At 46.8% G+C, this 17,825-nt stretch overlaps 2 protein-coding genes across 2 annotated transcripts in view; both read right to left on the bottom strand.

Annotated features, from left to right (window-relative positions):
* LOC135824790 (uncharacterized) overlaps positions 1-15,096 on the bottom strand; it is a 34,404-nt gene extending 19,308 nt beyond the window's left edge. Inside the window, exon 1 of the mRNA XM_065337492.1 lies at positions 14,929-15,096. Within this exon, the coding sequence (XP_065193564.1) occupies positions 14,929-15,049 (121 nt within the window). The 5' untranslated portion in view covers positions 15,050-15,096. The remainder of the gene's footprint in view (positions 1-14,928) is intronic.
* LOC135824791 (uncharacterized) overlaps positions 6,313-17,825 on the bottom strand; it is a 117,098-nt gene continuing 105,585 nt past the window's right edge. Inside the window, exon 2 of the mRNA XM_065337493.1 lies at positions 6,313-8,098. Within this exon, the coding sequence (XP_065193565.1) occupies positions 6,539-8,080 (1,542 nt within the window). The 5' untranslated portion in view covers positions 8,081-8,098 and the 3' untranslated portion in view covers positions 6,313-6,538. The remainder of the gene's footprint in view (positions 8,099-17,825) is intronic.

The raw sequence follows: 17,825 nt of genomic DNA, 5'->3' as shown, positions 1-17,825 counted from the left end.
AACGGAGAAGCATGGGAGGGACAGGTGATGGTGAATCAAGTGAGCAGATTTAAATGCGCCCAGGGTACTGGCATTGCGCGCAGTAGCGGGCAGCGCAATCTAAGCCGAGAAGGCAACAGAGAGTGGACACTGTACAAGGTAGGACGTTTTAGCCAAGGGGAGGGCAACAGAGCATCTTGTCTGGGACCTATCTGTGGTTCGAAACCAGTTGTACACGCTAAGATGAGGAGGATGTAGAGCTAGTTTAAATTTGTGAGCAAAAGTGCAAATTAATTTTTGGCGGTGGGTTTACAGTGGGCAAGTATTCGCAAGGACATACAGGAAACTGAAATATAGAGAAGAGAGGGTGTAGTCTAAAGAGGATACGAAGAAGTTTCTAATGGTGGATTTCGAGACGCTCAGCGAGAACCGATGACAATCCACACCAGCTAACAGCAGCGTGCATAAAATAAGGCAGGATATACAGTTTGTAAAACACAATTTTGCATTTGACGGGAAGGTGTAAACGAAGGGGACGTACATGTATAACAAACAAGGGCAGAGCTTGACGGCTGCAAAGAGCATCAATATGATAAAACACATAGAGACGATCATCAAGCATTATTTCCAGGTCTTTATAGTTGGAAACAACCTTTATGGGTTCTGGGAAATCAGTATGGTGTAAAAGAGACATGGATGAGATTGAGGGAAGGAACATTATTTCGGTTTTAGTCAGGTTGAGTCTAAGTCGCCATGGTTGCATCCAGCGTAGGACACTGCATATCTGAACCGACGCTCGAGGTACAAGAGCCGCTGAGGACGAGGATGCTGACAGTAGGGTTGAATCATCAGCAAACAACGAGACACCTGGGTCTATAGAGGGTAAATCATTTACGTATGCTAAGAATAAAAGATTGATAAATATGGTGGTAAAGACACACCCGGCAATATGGCGGTAAGCACACGCCTGCCCACACACGCTCTCTAAGCTGCAAAGTTCTAGCACAGAGCTCTTCTTCTCACCACCACCACCAACATCAGTTCGCGCCTTGCGCCTAGTCGATGCATGGTTGGCGGTATCCGGCATAGCAGGCTGGTACATCAAATAGCGCATGGCACATAGAAGATGACACGGCCACGACATAGCTCAATTGCGACGTACGTTTCGTCCCCGCTGGACTCATCAGGCAATCTTCTTCTTGGATGTCTCTATACTGAGTTTGACTCGGGAGAATGAAGTTGAAGACACCACTGCACCACTGCACTGCACCGCCATATTGCCGAGTGTGTCTTTACCACCATATTTATCAACCATGAGTACAGCTGCAGTGGTGTCTTTAACTTCATTCTTCCAAGAATACAAGAGGTCTAAGTATGGAGCCTTGGGGACCTCCAGAAGACACTGGTATGGGATCAGTGTGGATGGAGAGGGCAGAAACAAACTGTGGTCGGTTACTTAGATAGGACTCCAGCCAGGACAGAGCAGTGCCAGACACACCAACGACAATATGTAGCTTGGCAAGGAGGCCACGATGTCAGACAGTGTCAAAGGCCTATGCCAAGTCTAAGAAAGAGAGAGCAAAATGGTGGCGAGCATCTCGAAGGGTGGCAATGTCTTGTACTAGACGAGCTAGTTGGTCAGAGGTTGAGTCTGTGCGGCGAAAGCCAGATTGGGAAGGGTTAAGGCATGGTGAAATGTGGCACCACAACTGGTCATAAAATATCTTTTCACATACTTTTGAAAGGCAGCAGAGAAATTGGACGATAGTTTGAGGCTTGTGATCGGGAGCCTTTACATATGTAGATGGGCATGACCTTAGCGATCTTCCAACGATCAGGAAATACGCCGGAGGAGTAGGAAAGGTTGAATATACGGCACAGTGGGTACGCCAGAGCTGGAGCTAGACCTTTGAGAACTTTATTTGGTAGGGCATCAGGACCAGGTCTTTTGTTGCTTTTTAGTTTTTTTAGGTAGCTGCGGACAGATGATGTGGTGGTATGTACAGAGCACAGATCAGAAAACACTGTCGCAGAACGTTGCAGATTTGGTATTGGATAGGAAGGGTGGTCTGGAATACCAGCTGATGTGAATTGCGTATTCTGAGTATAAGCCACAGACTTGGGGTTAGTCACCATCGAACCATTGGAAGCTAATAACGGAGGTAGGTCTTTAAGTGTAGTAGATGTCCTTTGAGTGCGAACAAATATATACAGGTTAGGCCTGGAAGAGGGGTGAGATAGGGTGGTAGTGAGCGAACGTAAATACAATGACTTCACCAGATTGCGCTGTTTTTTGTACAAAAAAAATATTAGCACAGGTGGGGTACTTCTTGATTAAACTGTAGTAGTCGTATTTGAGTTTAATTCCACCTTGGAGATCTTTGTCGAGAAAAGGGATATTGGGGCTACAGTTGGACTGACGAGGGTGGGAGCAGCCATGTTTGTGTGTAGCGGGTCTGGTCCGTATTGTGGCACATAAAAGGAGAGCATCCAATCAAGAATTGTGATGAACTTCTACACAGCTTCATCAACAGTAGTGGAGGTGTGTAGAAGAGGCCAGTCACAGGCAAAAAGTGCAGAGTTTAGGATTGACCAGGTGGAGGATGTAACCTTGCGGAAGGCATGTCGCGGAGGGGTAGGAGTCTGGGAGCAGTTGTAAGACGTCTTTGCAGTGGCAATGTTGTAGGTTAGCGTTGTAATGACTTACAAATGATCCGATGCAGCAATCGGGCAGCATCGTCAACAAAGCGTACAGGCGTACAGAGAGGGGGCGGTTCGTAGCAAGCAAGTCCAGACAGGACAGTCTTCCATTCGGAGCGACACCGGTGGGGAAATTGACAAGCTGCTGGAAACCAAAGCTGGCGAACACGTGTGATAGATCCGTACCAGCAAGCGATGTGGTGTGACCGCTCCATCAGTCAGTTAGTGAGAAGGCCAGACTCCATGTGAGCGCTCAGGGCTTGTGGAGCTGTGGGAAAGAGGTTTTTTGATGTAAGGGTTTTTAGCCCAGATGTCCCTCCTATCGCTCAAAATTTGTCAGCGCTCTCTACAAGCAACATGAGGATTCTAACTGTCGTGAGTATCAGGAGAGAGTTGTGAATGTAGAGCGTTGTTCTTTCACCCCTCTACAGTCCATTCATAAAAAGATGGGCTCTGGCTCTGGCGAGCTCTCGTATTTGGCGGTTTTTCGTGATTTCATCGTACACAGTGCAGTGCTGCGAACTTTGAAATTTGAAAAAGGGTCCAAAAAGGGTGCCTGAACTGGGGTTCGAACCGCAGAATGCACTGTTGCCAGGCGGGGTCAAACGGCCTGGATTTTGATGGTTTTCCCAATTCTGTGCTTTTGGGGCAAAACCTGGCCGAAATCCTATTCTTGCTATGGCTTGCTTTTTGGACAACAAACGTCAGAAACATAATTGGAAGAGGATTCCATAGGGGATTGCCAAAAAAATTCTAAAAAAACTCAAAGTTTGACCCATTTATGGCCAAAAGCTAGAAGTTCATTTTTTTCTGAATGGACTAGTGTTCCGTACTCACTGTGGTTGTAGTTCGTTGTGCACTTTGTTTCGAAACTTCTTTGTGGCTTACAATGTGAGTCTTCTGGTAGCGAATACTCCGTTGTCATGAGTCTGCTGCGTGCCCGTCTCTTTTTTCCTTGCTGAGATATTTTATATCCGTGGTGCTCGTTCTCGTTGGGGTTTCCCTGTCCAACGTTCTGTGGATAGTTCCATCGTGGTGGCTGAGTCTCGGCTTGATACGTAGTTTTCTGATTTTGTATACTGTGTTTGTTTGTTTACCAAGTTGTTTTTGTTTTCTTTTGTTGTTGTTTTCGATTTTTCTGGATGTAGTTATTGGTTTTTAGGAAATTAGAGGCCACATGTCACGTATTGCTCTTTTCTCTCCGAAACTGAACACTTGCAAGCCAGATATGAAAGAAAGAAAAAAATCATCAGTCACACCACCGGGACTCGAACCAGGGACCTTGCTATTCGCGAGCAATGCTCTAACCAACTGAGCTATAGTATGACTCTTATCCACAGTCATGGTCAATATGATACGTAATCCCACTGCACTTTTCGGTCTGCATAGATGACGTTTTCAGGGGACCAGCATTGTGACGTTTTCGTACCAAAGCGTGAACTTTGTGCCGCGTGCTGGAAAACAGGGGGAAATTCAAAACCAATTTTATGAAGAGGATTTCATCTGGGCTCGTTGTCGTTGCAAACATTGGGCCTGGAGTAGTTTTTTCTGTTTTGAGTTCGTGTTAGTTATCCCTGCAGCTCAGAATGATGCTCGGAAAATGGTCATGCAGCAGATGCAGCAATTCGGGCAATTGTATACAAGAGCATAGTTACATTCCCGTATTATTATTATTATTACGAAGTAGTGGTTGCGACTTCGGCGATGATTTGTAAGTCGGCGGAATAGCGCGAGCTCCGGTGTGGGGAGCAAACCCTTTATTATTATTATTATTATTATTATTGACTGGTTTGAGGGAAAGAGACAAACGGGAAAAGTCTGAAGAAAAAATTGACTGCCACCACCAGGACTCGAACCAGGGACCCTCGCTTGTAGCCAGCGATGCTCTAACCACTGAGCTATGGTGTAGTCGTCATCCCAGCAGAGGCCGTTCAACATTTTCTTCAGACTTCGTAACTCACACTTCCTGTGAATCCACACAGGCGGGTGGGACGCAGCCCTCACTGTAACCCACACACTTCACGTACAAACTAGCACGCGGGGAGCCCCAAGTCATAAAATATTGACTGGTTTGAGGGAAAGAGACAAACGGGAAAAGTCTGAAGAAAAAATTGACTGCCACCACCAGGACTCGAACCAGGGACCCTCGCTTGTAGCCAGCGATGCTCTAACCACTGAGCTATGGTGTAGTCGTCATCCCAGCAGAGGCCGTTCAACATTTTCTTCAGACTTCGTAACTCACACTTCCTGTGAATCCACACAGGCGGGTGGGACGCAGCCCTCACTGTAACCCACACACTTCACGTACAAACTAGCACGCGGGGAGCCCCAAGTCATAAAATATTGACTGGTTTGAGGGAAAGAGACAAACGGGAAAAGTCTGAAGAAAAAATTGACTGCCACCACCAGGACTCGAACCAGGGACCCTCGCTTGTAGCCAGCGATGCTCTAACCACTGAGCTATGGTGTAGTCGTCATCCCAGCAGAGGCCGTTCAACATTTTCTTCAGACTTCGTAACTCACACTTCCTGTGAATCCACACAGGCGGGTGGGACGCAGCCCTCACTGTAACCCACACACTTCACGTACAAACTAGCACGCGGGGAGCCCCAAGTCATAAAATATTGACTGGTTTGAGGGAAAGAGACAAACGGGAAAAGTCTGAAGAAAAAATTGACTGCCACCACCAGGACTCGAACCAGGGACCCTCGCTTGTAGCCAGCGATGCTCTAACCACTGAGCTATGGTGTAGTCGTCATCCCAGCAGAGGCCGTTCAACATTTTCTTCAGACTTCGTAACTCACACTTCCTGTGAATCCACACAGGCGGGTGGGACGCAGCCCTCACTGTAACCCACACACTTCATGTACAAACTAGCACGCGGGGAGCCCCAAGTCATAAAATATTGACTGGTTTGAGGGAAAGAGACAAACGGGAAAAGTCTGAAGAAAAAATTGACTGCCACCACCAGGACTCGAACCAGGGACCCTCGCTTGTAGCCAGCGATGCTCTAACCACTGAGCTATGGTGTAGTCGTCATCCCAGCAGAGGCCGTTCAACATTTTCTTCAGACTTCGTAACTCACACTTCCTGTGAATCCACACAGGCGGGTGGGACGCAGCCCTCACTGTAACCCACACACTTCACGTACAAACTAGCACGCGGGGAGCCCCAAGTCATAAAATATTGACTGGTTTGAGGGAAAGAGACAAACGGGAAAAGTCTGAAGAAAAAATTGACTGCCACCACCAGGACTCGAACCAGGGACCCTCGCTTGTAGCCAGCGATGCTCTAACCACTGAGCTATGGTGTAGTCGTCATCCCAGCAGAGGCCGTTCAACATTTTCTTCAGACTTCGTAACTCACACTTCCTGTGAATCCACACAGGCGGGTGGGACGCAGCCCTCACTGTAACCCACACACTTCACGTACAAACTAGCACGCGTTATTATTATTATTATTTCAAAATTTTGAAGGACGCTTCACGCAGCTTCATTATACTTGAATTGTTTGCAGGCAACCTGCCTACACTCAAGAGAGCACTGCATTTCACACAAATCCATTGGTATCGTTACAACGTTTCGGTCTTTATGACCATCATCAGGAATGAAGTGGACATGGAAAGAACAGCAGTATAAAAGAAGGAGGCAAGCAAGCAAAGCGCGGTACATAGTGACAGCGCGCGTAGAGAAGTGCAAAGCACGTCATTGCGGGTGTGCATTACTACATATACATGACAACACAAGCACAAACGGCGAGGAAAGTAGATACTGCGCTACAGCAGTGATAACAGCCCAGTTCCAGTCTCACACCACCAGTGAGGTGTCTAGAGCCCCGCGCCACTCGCAGTAAGGTGGTGTTATAGCAGATCCCAGCCACTGTTATTGTTAATTTCCGGGGATCGCTCCCTGATATTAATGGCCTCCCGGATCCTCCTCCTGGGGCGGTCACGCTCAGAACCGAGAACCCGGATACCTGAGAAAGCCGTTGCTCCCAATGGCAATGGGTCAGATGCATGCTTGGCCGCGAAATGCTCACCCAGCGCGGTGCCGCTCACTGTGTTGCGTGCGTCGTCGTTGTGTTCTTTTGTCCTGGTAGCGAGGCTGCGGTACGTCTCTCCGACATATCTATCACCACATTTGCACTCCAGGTGGTATACAACATTTCGCTCCGTGCATGCCCCTGAACCGGACATGCAGGCGACACAAGCAGCTTTGGGCCGCCCCCGTTTACGGGGCCTGGACGGGTCTACATACCTGCGGCATGGTGGTTTGCGGAGGGCAGACGTGCAAATCATAGAACTTAGACGGCGGTTCCTGTAAATCAGCTGGGCATTTATCTTGTACTTCCGGAGTAATTTATGAATTTTGTTGTGGATATACTCGGTGTGAAACGGTAGGTTGAGGGTGACACGGTATTCATTCTGCACTCTGACACGTCGGGGGCGCATAGCTCGTTCACGTGCCGAAACTATAACTGACTCTGGGAAGTTGTTGAATTTTAGGATGTTGGTTACTTTTTCTTCACTTCTTTTTAGGGTGTCGGCATCGGAGGATAGGCGGACGGCACGCAGGAACTCAGAGGAAGCAATTGCTTTCTTTTGCTGGTTGGGAACTGACGAGTTGTAGTCTGATACCAGTCCGCTGTGACATGGCTTGCGGTATAGTTCATAGGATATAGATCCATCTGGTGAGACATGGACGGTCGTGTCCATGAAATTGATTGAGCCAGTCAACTCCGTGGATTGGTGAGTGAATTTAATATTAGGATCGGCATTATTGAAGTGATCTAGGAAACTCTGCAGAAGTTCCGGACCGAGGTTCCACACAATGAAAACATCATCGATGTAGCGCTTGTACAGAACTGGGCTGGCAGGTGCACTACGCAAGAGCGAACTCTCTAGGTCATGCATGTACAGGATGGCAAAGGGGGGCGCTAGGTTATTGCCCATAGCCACACCATCCTTCTGGTGGTACACCTGCGCTCCAAACCGGAAGTAGTTGGAGCTCAGCACATGTGCGAGGAGCTCCTTGACCTGCCCAATTCGGAAACCGAACAGATCGATGCTGCCCTCGTGTTGTCGGAGGACTCTCATGACTGCTGCAATGCCATCGTTAATCGGGATGCTAGGGTAAAGGGCCACCACATCCATAGTCACAATGATGGTGCCGGGCGGGGCCTTGAGGTTGGGAAACGCGCTCCTCATACACTGGAGTGCTTCAACAGTGTTCTCCAGGTGTGCTGGCACGAACTGGAGACATTGATTGAGGATGCGTTCGAGGACTATGGAGATGTTTGTAACTGGGCTGCCGCAGGCCGCAACGACTGGTCTGAGAGGAATATTGGACTTGTGGTCTTTTGGAAGACCGTACATTTCAGGGAAGCTGTTGTCACCCGGCATCACGGCTGTGTATAAATCCTTTTCCAAGGATCCCTCGCAAACTCGGCGGAGTATCTTTCGGGTCTCCTCCTCCCACTGGTCGATAGTAAGGTCAACTTTCTCAAACCGGGAATCGTCCGACAACAGGGATTCTGCCTTCTCCAGGTAAGTGGTCATTTTCATTGCTACAAATTTGTTGCTTTTATCAGATTTTTTTATGATGACCGACTCGTCCTTGCCGACCTTCATGAGCTGCTCACGATCAGAGTGAGACAGGTTCGGCTGCGGCACTCGCGAGTTTTTGTACAGGCCATTGCTTCGCGCTTGAAGCTCGCCAGGCTGTACTCATAGACACCTCACTGGTGGTGTGAGACTGGAACTGGGCTGTTATCACTGCTGTAGCGCAGTATCTACTTTCCTCGCCGTTTGTGCTTGTGTTGTCATGTATATGTAGTAATGCACACCCGCCATGACGTGCTTTGCACTTCTCTACGCGCGCTGTCACTATGTACCGCGCTTTGCTTGCTTGCCTCCTTCTTTTATACTGCTGTTCTTTCCATGTCCACTTCATTCCTGATGATGGTCATAAAGACCAAAACGTTGTAACGATACCAATGGATTTGTGTGAAATGCAGTGCTCTCTTGAGTGTAGGCAGGTTGCCTGCAAACAATTCAATTATTGGTTGCCTGCAAACAATTCAATTATTATTATTATTATTATTGTGTATTATTATTGTGTGGATTCACAGGAAGTGTGAGTTACGAAGTCTGAAGAAAATGTTGAACGGCCTCTGCTGGGATGACGACTACACCATAGCTCAGTGGTTAGAGCATCGCTGGCTACAAGCGAGGGTCCCTGGTTCGAGTCCTGGTGGTGACAGTCAATTTTTTCTTCAGACCTTTCCCGTTTGTCTCTTTCCCTCAAATCAGTCAATATTTTCTGACTTGGGGCTCCCCGCGTGCTAGTTTGTACGTGAAGTGTGTGGGTTACAGTGAGGGCTGCGTCCCACCCGCCTGTGTGGATTCACAGGAAGTGTGAGTTACGAAGTCTGAAGAAAATGTTGAACGGCCTCTGCTGGGATGACGACTACACCATAGCTCAGTGGTTAGAGCATCGCTGGCTACAAGCGAGGGTCCCTGGTTCGAGTCCTGGTGGTGACAGTCAATTTTTTCTTCAGACTTTTCCCGTTTGTCTCTTTCCCTCAAATCAGTCAATATTTTATGACTTGGGGCTCCCCGCGTGCTAGTTTGTACGTGAAGTGTGTGGGTTACAGTGAGGGCTGCGTCCCACCCGCCTGTGTGGATTCACAGGAAGTGTGAGTTACGAAGTCTGAAGAAAATGTTGAACGGCCTCTGCTGGGATGACGACTACACCATAGCTCAGTGGTTAGAGCATCGCTAGCTACAAGCGAGGGTCCCTGGTTCAAGTCCTGGTGGTGACAGTCAATTTTTTCTTCAGACTTTTCCCGTTTGTCTCTTTCCCTCAAATCAGTCAATATTATTATTATTATTATTATTATTTGAAACTCGGATGTTGAGCCGTAAATAAATGTGGAAGAGAAAAGGACATATGGATACGAGTTAAGAGTAACTCTCCATCACTGTAACACTTTCTGACTGCACTTTCTGACTGTATATAGTATCATGTTACAGTGATGGAGAGTTACTCTTAACTCGTATCCATATGTCCTTTTCTCTTCCACAATTATTATTATTATTATTATTATTATTTTAAAACGAAGGTAAGTTATGGGTCGCAAATATCCACGCAAACACACATCCAGTCATAATAAGGCACTTGTCATAAGTATCCGAACGTTTTCGGTCCCTTCTCATCAAGGATTATACAGGCAATGGCTCAAGCTGGAAAGACTAAAACTTATACCTCCGACCTCTTTTAAAAAATTATTATTATTATTATTATTATGGAGTTGGCTTTATTTCACTCACGTTGTCATGACATGAGGTAAGAACCCCATCACCGGGCCAAAAGAGACCAAGGGTAATGAGAGAGAAAAAAAATAGATAAATGGCCATCGCAATGAAGACCGAAGCAAAAAGGATTGTAAAAACCAAAGCAAAAATATTGAAAGCCGACGCAGAAACTGAGAGACGGACAGAAATAAGCAGTACGATGGAGGATGCCAGGACATATTCGAATACAAAAAGATGGAGGAGGACAGGACATATTCGAATACAAAAAGAGTAATCACAAAAATGGACTACCAGTACAGGAATAGACCTGTAGAAATAGAGGAAGAGATGAATGCCGGACATACTCAAATGGCAAGAGAAAAATCAGGCTGTGAGAACCGTCATACTGCACATTCATGGATGTCAAAGCAAATGCGGTTTTGGAGGTTTATACAGACTAGCTCTACCCGTAACATGAGGAGCCTAATGCCGAATGTCAAGAACCGACTTGATGATGTTCAGCGTGCCCAGGATAGCACATTGCTGAGCCCTTTCAATGCGCAGAGTGCCTGCCAATGCCAACACAAAGTGTGACAGGGACACACCAGTCAGTCCACCAAGCGCCCCAACAACCAGGGACACAACGCGGACATCATCCACATGCCAGATGCGCCGCAGCTCTTGGCAAAGGGGAGCGTACTTTGTTATTTTTTCGGCGATTTTTGTGGGCACATTCTGGTCCAGTGGAACACTGACATCCATCAGCAGCACCTGTGTGCTGGACCGCAACACCAGGTCTGGGCGGTTGTGGCGCACTTGCGTATCCGTTGGGATATTGAACTCCCACAGGAGCTTCATGTCAGGATTTTCCGTGACAGGCACAAGATGATGCTTCAGCGGGTTGCTTCCCGGCTGACCCAGACCATGCCGCTTGCATAGTGCCCAATGCACCAACTTGACGAGCGTGTCATGCCGTTCGATATACAGTGTTTTGGCTAGAGCTGGGCAACAGGCCACAATGTGATCAACTGTTTCTCCGCGAGTGCCGCAAACTCGACAAATGTCCACAACGTCTCCCCGTCCAATGACCGTGACCTGATAGTGCCTGGTCGCAATGGCCTGATCCTGTACAGCCAGCAAGAGTCCCTCTGTCGCAGGCCTGATCGTTGGCGATTTCAGCCAGCGAAAGCTCAAGCCCAGGTCCAAGCCAGCATCAGAAGCTCGTCTCCAGAACTGGCCATGGAGAGGCTTACCTTGGATAACGGCCAGGCACCGGAGAGCAATTATTATTATTATTATTATTATTATTATTCAAACAGTAGTTTGGAGGCGGTGGGAAAACAGTTTCGTAATAAGTATTCGCATGCAACGACGCAAATCCACACAATTCAGTAGACACTTCTTTTCTATCAAACGTTTTCTTTCCCTTCTCTTCAGGATAGTACAGGGAATGTTGGAAATTTGGAAAAAATCATAAATATAATAGAAAAATAGAGAAAAAGTCAACACTTCAACATAGGCGATAAAATGACTAAAGTGTGAAAAAGAACTCGAAAACAAAAGCAGCAAGTTGTAGACAAACACGTTGAACACATCAAGAAGCACTTGTCACACTTTCACGAGGTGTGACACCAAACAACTGCAACGATAACACATTCTCCTTCTGTACACATAGTTCTGGATCTAGTTTACGAATATACAGAGCTTCTAACACAGCAAGATGTAACTTAGACCTTCCACGAGTTAAAACCGAAAAGACATCATCACTATACAACTCACGACAATTAGCACTTCCCGACAAATGACGCTTGATGGACGATGTCCGATCATTTAGCTCTGTCACCTTCGATGTTCACTGTCACCTTCTGTATATTCGTAAACTAGATCCAGAACTATGTGTACAGAAGGAGAATGTGTTATCGTTGCAGTTGTTTGGTGTCACACCTCGTGAAAGTGTGACAAGTGCTTCTTGATGTGTTCAACGTGTTTGTCTACAACTTGCTGCTTTTGTTTTCGAGTTCTTTTTCACACTTTAGTCATTTTATCGCCTATGTTGAAGTGTTGACTTTTTTATAGTTATGTTTTTTTCCAAATTTCCAACATTCCCTGTACTATCCTCAAGAGAAGGGAAAGAAAACGTTTGATAGAAAAGAAGTGTCTACTGAATTGTGTGGATTTGCGTCGTTGCATGCGAATACTTATTACGAAATTATTATTACGAAGTAGTGGTTGCGACTTCGGCGATGATTTGTCAGAAAGGTTTGCTCCCCACACCGGAGCTCGCGCTATTCCGCGTCCTGTTGTGCCCAGCGCGGGCTTGCGACTAGTTGGTTTGGAGGTGATAGCGTTGCGAATGACCGAGGGTCCTCAACGTCTGTCTCACCGTCCAGGAGCGACACTGACTCACGCTGCTATCTGGTGTTCACGAGGTGTTTGTCGCGCTGGAAGCGGAGCGTCTCTGTAAGTTTGTATCCCTGGTGATGTTTGTGCCTGGACAGCACTATATAAGTGGTGCTCTTCAGGCACAATCTTCCTCAGCCTACTCAAGCTCAACTGATGAGGGGTGAATTCCCCGAAACACTGTGTATTGAGCAGGGAGTGGTGCTTCTTGCAGGTTTGCCGAGTCGAAGGTTCGATGGACTTCTCGTGTGCTCTGGATGGCAGTCGTGAGTCAGTCAAGTGTCAAGTAAAGTCGGCGGAATAGCGCGAGCTCCGGTGTGGGGAGCAAACCTTTCTGAGAAATTATTATTATTATTATTATTATTATTATTATTATTGTTATTTGAAAGTAGGACGGAGGCAGAAAGGCAATCGAGGCAATCGGAATTACAGGGACGCAGGGCGTAATGGGAGAGATTCGCAAGCGGCAATGTCGGAGGTGACAACGGCCAAGTCGTCGGGTCAGGGAAACGGGACCTCGGCAATCAAGTGTCACCTGTCGGGCAGTGCTAGTTGTCGTCAGTGGTATTCCGATGATGTATTCTCTGTTTTGTCGCGTGGTAGGTCTTTGTTACATCTTGCCGTGTTGGAAGCTTTGTACATACGTAAGTTAGACCCTGAGCTTTGTGTTCAGAAGGAGAATGTGTTGTCTTCGCAGTTGTTTGGTACTGTTCGTCGTGAAGGTGCGAAATAGATCTCTTGATATTTCTCTCTTTTTCTTGTCACTACGTTTTTGTCTCTTATGGGATTTGCATGCTGTTTTCTTGATTCTTCACATCTATATTTTCGTGTCACTTCTACACATAATTGGAGTGATACATTTCTGAACTTCTTTTCCTTATAGTTGTAGTCTTTTAGCTTATTTCCATCATTTCCTGTAGTATTTTGACAAGAAGGGAACGAAAACGTTCAATACTTTGACACATGTCCTAATTGGCTGGTGGTGACTCTTGCGTAGATGCATGTGTAGATAATACATTATTGTTATTACATTGTATTATTATTATTTCACCGTCCAATGGCAGAAGCCAATGCAAAGGAGGGGGCGTTAGCCAGCCATGGCAAGAGAACAAAAAAACGAAGGAAAGAAGATGATAATCGGAAGAAAATAATGCATCAGCGGGGTGAAATGTATCACTATGTTGACCATGGTGGAGAGCGGCGAGATAAGCTAGCAAAAGAGGCGAGCGAGCCTACAACGTGGCATGTATGTCACGTGATTGTCGCCTTGGAGTTGACCAATGACAGATGAAACAGTGCGGGCTGGAAAGCGCGGTCCTGCCTGCTCAAAGGTGATGGAACCGGATCCACTGCCCGTCGTCAAGTGACGACGGGCAGGAACGGATTCCACTGCCCGTCGTCACTTGACGTCAATTGACGACGGGCAGGAACGGATTCCACTGCCCGTCGGGCAGTAGCCACTGGACTGACACTCTACTTCAAGGTCTTTCATTGGTTATAAATTAAATTACTAAAGCAGAAGAGCGGCTGTTTGCAACCACAATTGTTATCATGGCGCCCAAACATTTGATCTGGAACTGGGAGAAAAGAAGCCCCTTTGTTGAACGATATTGGCGAGCTGAATGAGCTCGTCCGAAAAGTTGAGGAGGAGACTGAAATTTTTTTTCGCGGAGTCGCTCGCGAAGTAGATCTTGGACGAGCCGGATGAGCTTCAACCAAATCGCGCAATGCTCAGCAACCTGCAGGATCCGCGCAATTTGCCGAGGCTTCCGATCAAGACGTGGGAAAAATCCGTAGGAACAGAACAGCCAGAATGCCCGATGGCCACTCGACAATGTCAATGGCACCGCGAGAAAAAAAGCACTATGGACTACTACAAAAAACTGTACCAGAAAACATTCACAAAACACAATGCAGGTGTGTCTGTCATGTATCTCTTTACTTGGCTTTAGTGCACACGGGAAACACGTTCCAGTCACTGACACTCGGCCAGTACCGCTGTTCATCCAGCCATTGCCGCTATCGCAGCGCGGGCTCGATTCCGCGGAACTGCCCTCGTGCTCGTGCAGGAACCTGTACTTCTACTAGTCGCCTGCTTCGTTGGCCGAGTCGCACCAGAGAGCAACAGGCATTTATTGTCGACTGCTCATCCTGAGAATGAGATTGCAAGGCCTCGCCACAATTCACAAACGGCACAGCTACGGCACAAAAGAACACTCTGACTAGGAGATTTGCAGAAGGAACCAAAGATTCACCTAGGGTTCCCTGTAACAAGGCCATGCCTGTTGGGACTCCCCTAGTCAAATAATAAATACTACTACTACTACTAACCACTCTCAGCTCAGTATTTTTAATTTTAGTTAAAAAAACACAGAAGACCGGTGCTGTACGACGACAAGCTAGCTGTGAACAGGGGACGAACAGCGAAAACGACAAACGTGGCTTTCCAAGACGATTTCTACTGTAACTGCGGTTGCAGGTTATTCTGTACCAAGTGTGGTTACAGCCTAACATACACGAGAGCTTGATTAATGATTAATTCTTAGTTGTCTTACCGTCATGTGCACTGCCATTAGCTGCAGTGCTGGGAGCAACGTAGGTGGCGGCTACCGCATTCACTGCGAAAAGTAAGGACAGTAGGCAAAGGAAACTCGGGATAATCCCGGGCCCAGCCATGATTGGATTTCCCTTGATGATCTCTCACTTCGACACCCAAAAATAGCACACAGATAGCAGGGATGACAACTAAGTTGGTTCCAAAAGATCAGAAGGCGACTGGAGAAAAATATTCTTCGACAGCGCCTTATCATTCGTGATGCTGCATCGGAGACTGTTCAAATCAGCTTTCAGTCACGGCTGCTGGACGTAAAACAGTGTCTAATGGGGTGGTGACACGTACAAAGCAGGTAGACCGAACTGAGTACTGAGAGGCAGCGTGCAGTCACCGCTTCTGCACCTAGGCACTGAACCAATGCATAACAACGGGGCTCGTGAACTTGTTCGCAGTGCGCGCAGTTGGCATGCCAGCTAGGCAGTACTGGACCGTGTGCCAAGACACATATAAACCAAACATAATCCTACAAGCGGTCCTTAGGGATATCAACAGACTTCCAGAACATTCTCGCATCCATTGATACAGTATTGCAGAGACGCTACATCCAAACGCAACTCACTTCAAGGCCAAACACAGTGCTAACCTGGTGGATGTATACTCATGTGTACCACAGCAACTTTCGTTTGTTGACGTAACATGTTGTTGTTGACTTAGCTGAGGCTGTCACCAACAACGATATCTAAGTATGCAAACACCTTTATACTATTCATTGGAGAAATGCAGGTGCCTGGGATCGGTATGCAAGTTGATCTGGCACATTTTTAGCATGTGTCAAATCCTTACCAAACTCATGTCAGACCTACTCAAAATAGAGCATCTCAAAGAGATTTACATCTTCCGATGTCCGCAACTGGAATTCCTCATGTAGCACAAGCACCCCTATTTCCAGTACGATAATAATTAGGATGCGTACCCTTTATTCGTGTGTTAAAACGTTGCACTTCTGAACAAGCTCAGGTTCATGCGTCTTGGTTTCAGTCTCGATGGAAATCGTGCGTTCCTGCCCACAATAATACTAGCCATTCAGTTTTCTAGTAGCAACTTAGGAGATGATGTGTTCGGAAAGGGTCTGCTTCTCACTTTGCAGCTCGGGCTTTGCGGCTTACTTGGCTTGACTCGGGACTGCCATCCAGAGTACACGAGAAGTCCCTCGACTTGGTAAACCTGCAAAAAAGGACCACTTCTGCCCAATACACAGCACGTTGCAACACATCAGTTAGGTGCTGCATTTGCCACTAGGTGTAGTGAGCGTGGTCTAAGGCTAGGAGGCAACTACCCACATTCAGTCAACTAACGTATCAGAACTTACTCCGGCACGGCCTGGAGGTTATCTGATATCAAAGTGAAAGTGAACTTGCTCTCTCTCTGATCTCTCTGCTCTCATGAGATACAAAATAGAGAACCACTTATACAGAATCTAACAAGGCCGTTGGCAAGGGGGCCAGCTAGGAAGCTTCAGCTGGTGTCTATTGCGGGAAACAAGCAGCAGGCAGCAAAACAGCTAAAGAATGTATGTGAAAGTGTAGCAAGCAACCTGGAAATGCCATTGATTACTCGCAGCACACCTCTGTGCTACAAAGGAAGCATTGGAGCATGAAACTGATATCGCAGTGAAGATAAGTCCATACAACTGCACAAGGACCTCTTGTAAATGAAGCATAGCGGCACAAGTATTGTATTTTGGAAACAATGAAGACTACTGATAATTAGTGTTGGTCTAGCTACTCTCCAGTGTGTAGTGGCGCCATGCAAGGATAATGGAAGAACAATCGTAAATGTAGGAAGTACTGTATGCTTCTAAACAATAAGAGTCATGCAAAATACATGTACTACTAGTCATGTGTAAACTGTAAAGCAGGGATACTACACAAGGGTTTACCGGGTGTTAGCGGCCGTCGTGAGTTGCCCTTGGGAACGGACCCCATTATGTTTATGTGGAATAGCCAGCCTTGATAGCTGGCTATTCCACCCCTATGGTAATGTTTGTTGTTTGTATTAATTTGAAATCGCAACTTCAAACGAGCAAGAACTCGATAACATGAGAGCGAACGTAATAATTTTTATATCATTAATTTTCAAGGTTGGGAGGTTTTATTTTATTCTTTATTTTTTTACAAAATACACAACTCACCGGCAGGCACATGGGGCTAGCATGGGGCGAGATTGTGCTGGTGAGGCTTGCCATGCTCAACTGACCAGAGGTCTCAGCATGTTCACATGGCATGGCGTTTAATAGTGGGACCAATGTCATGCTGGTTAACTGGTTCAAGCACAGTGATTGAAAGTGGTTTAGGTGTGCGGGTACGCGGTGTGAGGCATGAGAAATTATTATCAGTTCCGGTTTGTTTAATGTATGAGCCTGTTTGCGTGTCCATGTCCATAATTATAATATTATATGTGTGTGTGTTTACGTGTGTGTGTGTGTGTGTGTGTGTGTGTGTGTGTGTGTGTTTGTGTGTGTGTGTGTGTATGTGTGTGTGTGGGGGGGGGGGGGTGAGTTGTGATGCGCGTAACTGCATGGATCTCAATCCATTCTACTTCTTTTAGAATATTAATGTGTCTACATACAAACGGCAGGTAGTTGACAGGCTACCTGCAATGTCAGGTAATGACCAAGCTGGGCAGCGAGGTTTTGGCAAGTCTCAGACCAACTCACTCGTGCTTGTAATACAGTCAACTTTGCGTATAATGACACCTACCCGGGCATCAGGAAAGTGTCCTTTTTCGCGAAGTGTCGCTATAGCCGAGATCTCATCACAGGTATATAGGTAGAATTGATTTTGCTCTGGGTATAAAGTTTCTGTCGTTATTCGCGATTTGTGGTGTTATCGGCAGTCG

The sequence above is a fragment of the Sycon ciliatum genome, chromosome 9, assembly GCF_964019385.1.
Source record: "Sycon ciliatum chromosome 9, ocSycCili1.1, whole genome shotgun sequence".
Taxonomy (NCBI): Eukaryota; Metazoa; Porifera; class Calcarea; order Leucosolenida; family Sycettidae; genus Sycon; species Sycon ciliatum.
The sequence above is the reverse complement of the archived record's forward strand: the minus strand, read 5'-3'. Positions and strand labels throughout refer to the sequence as shown.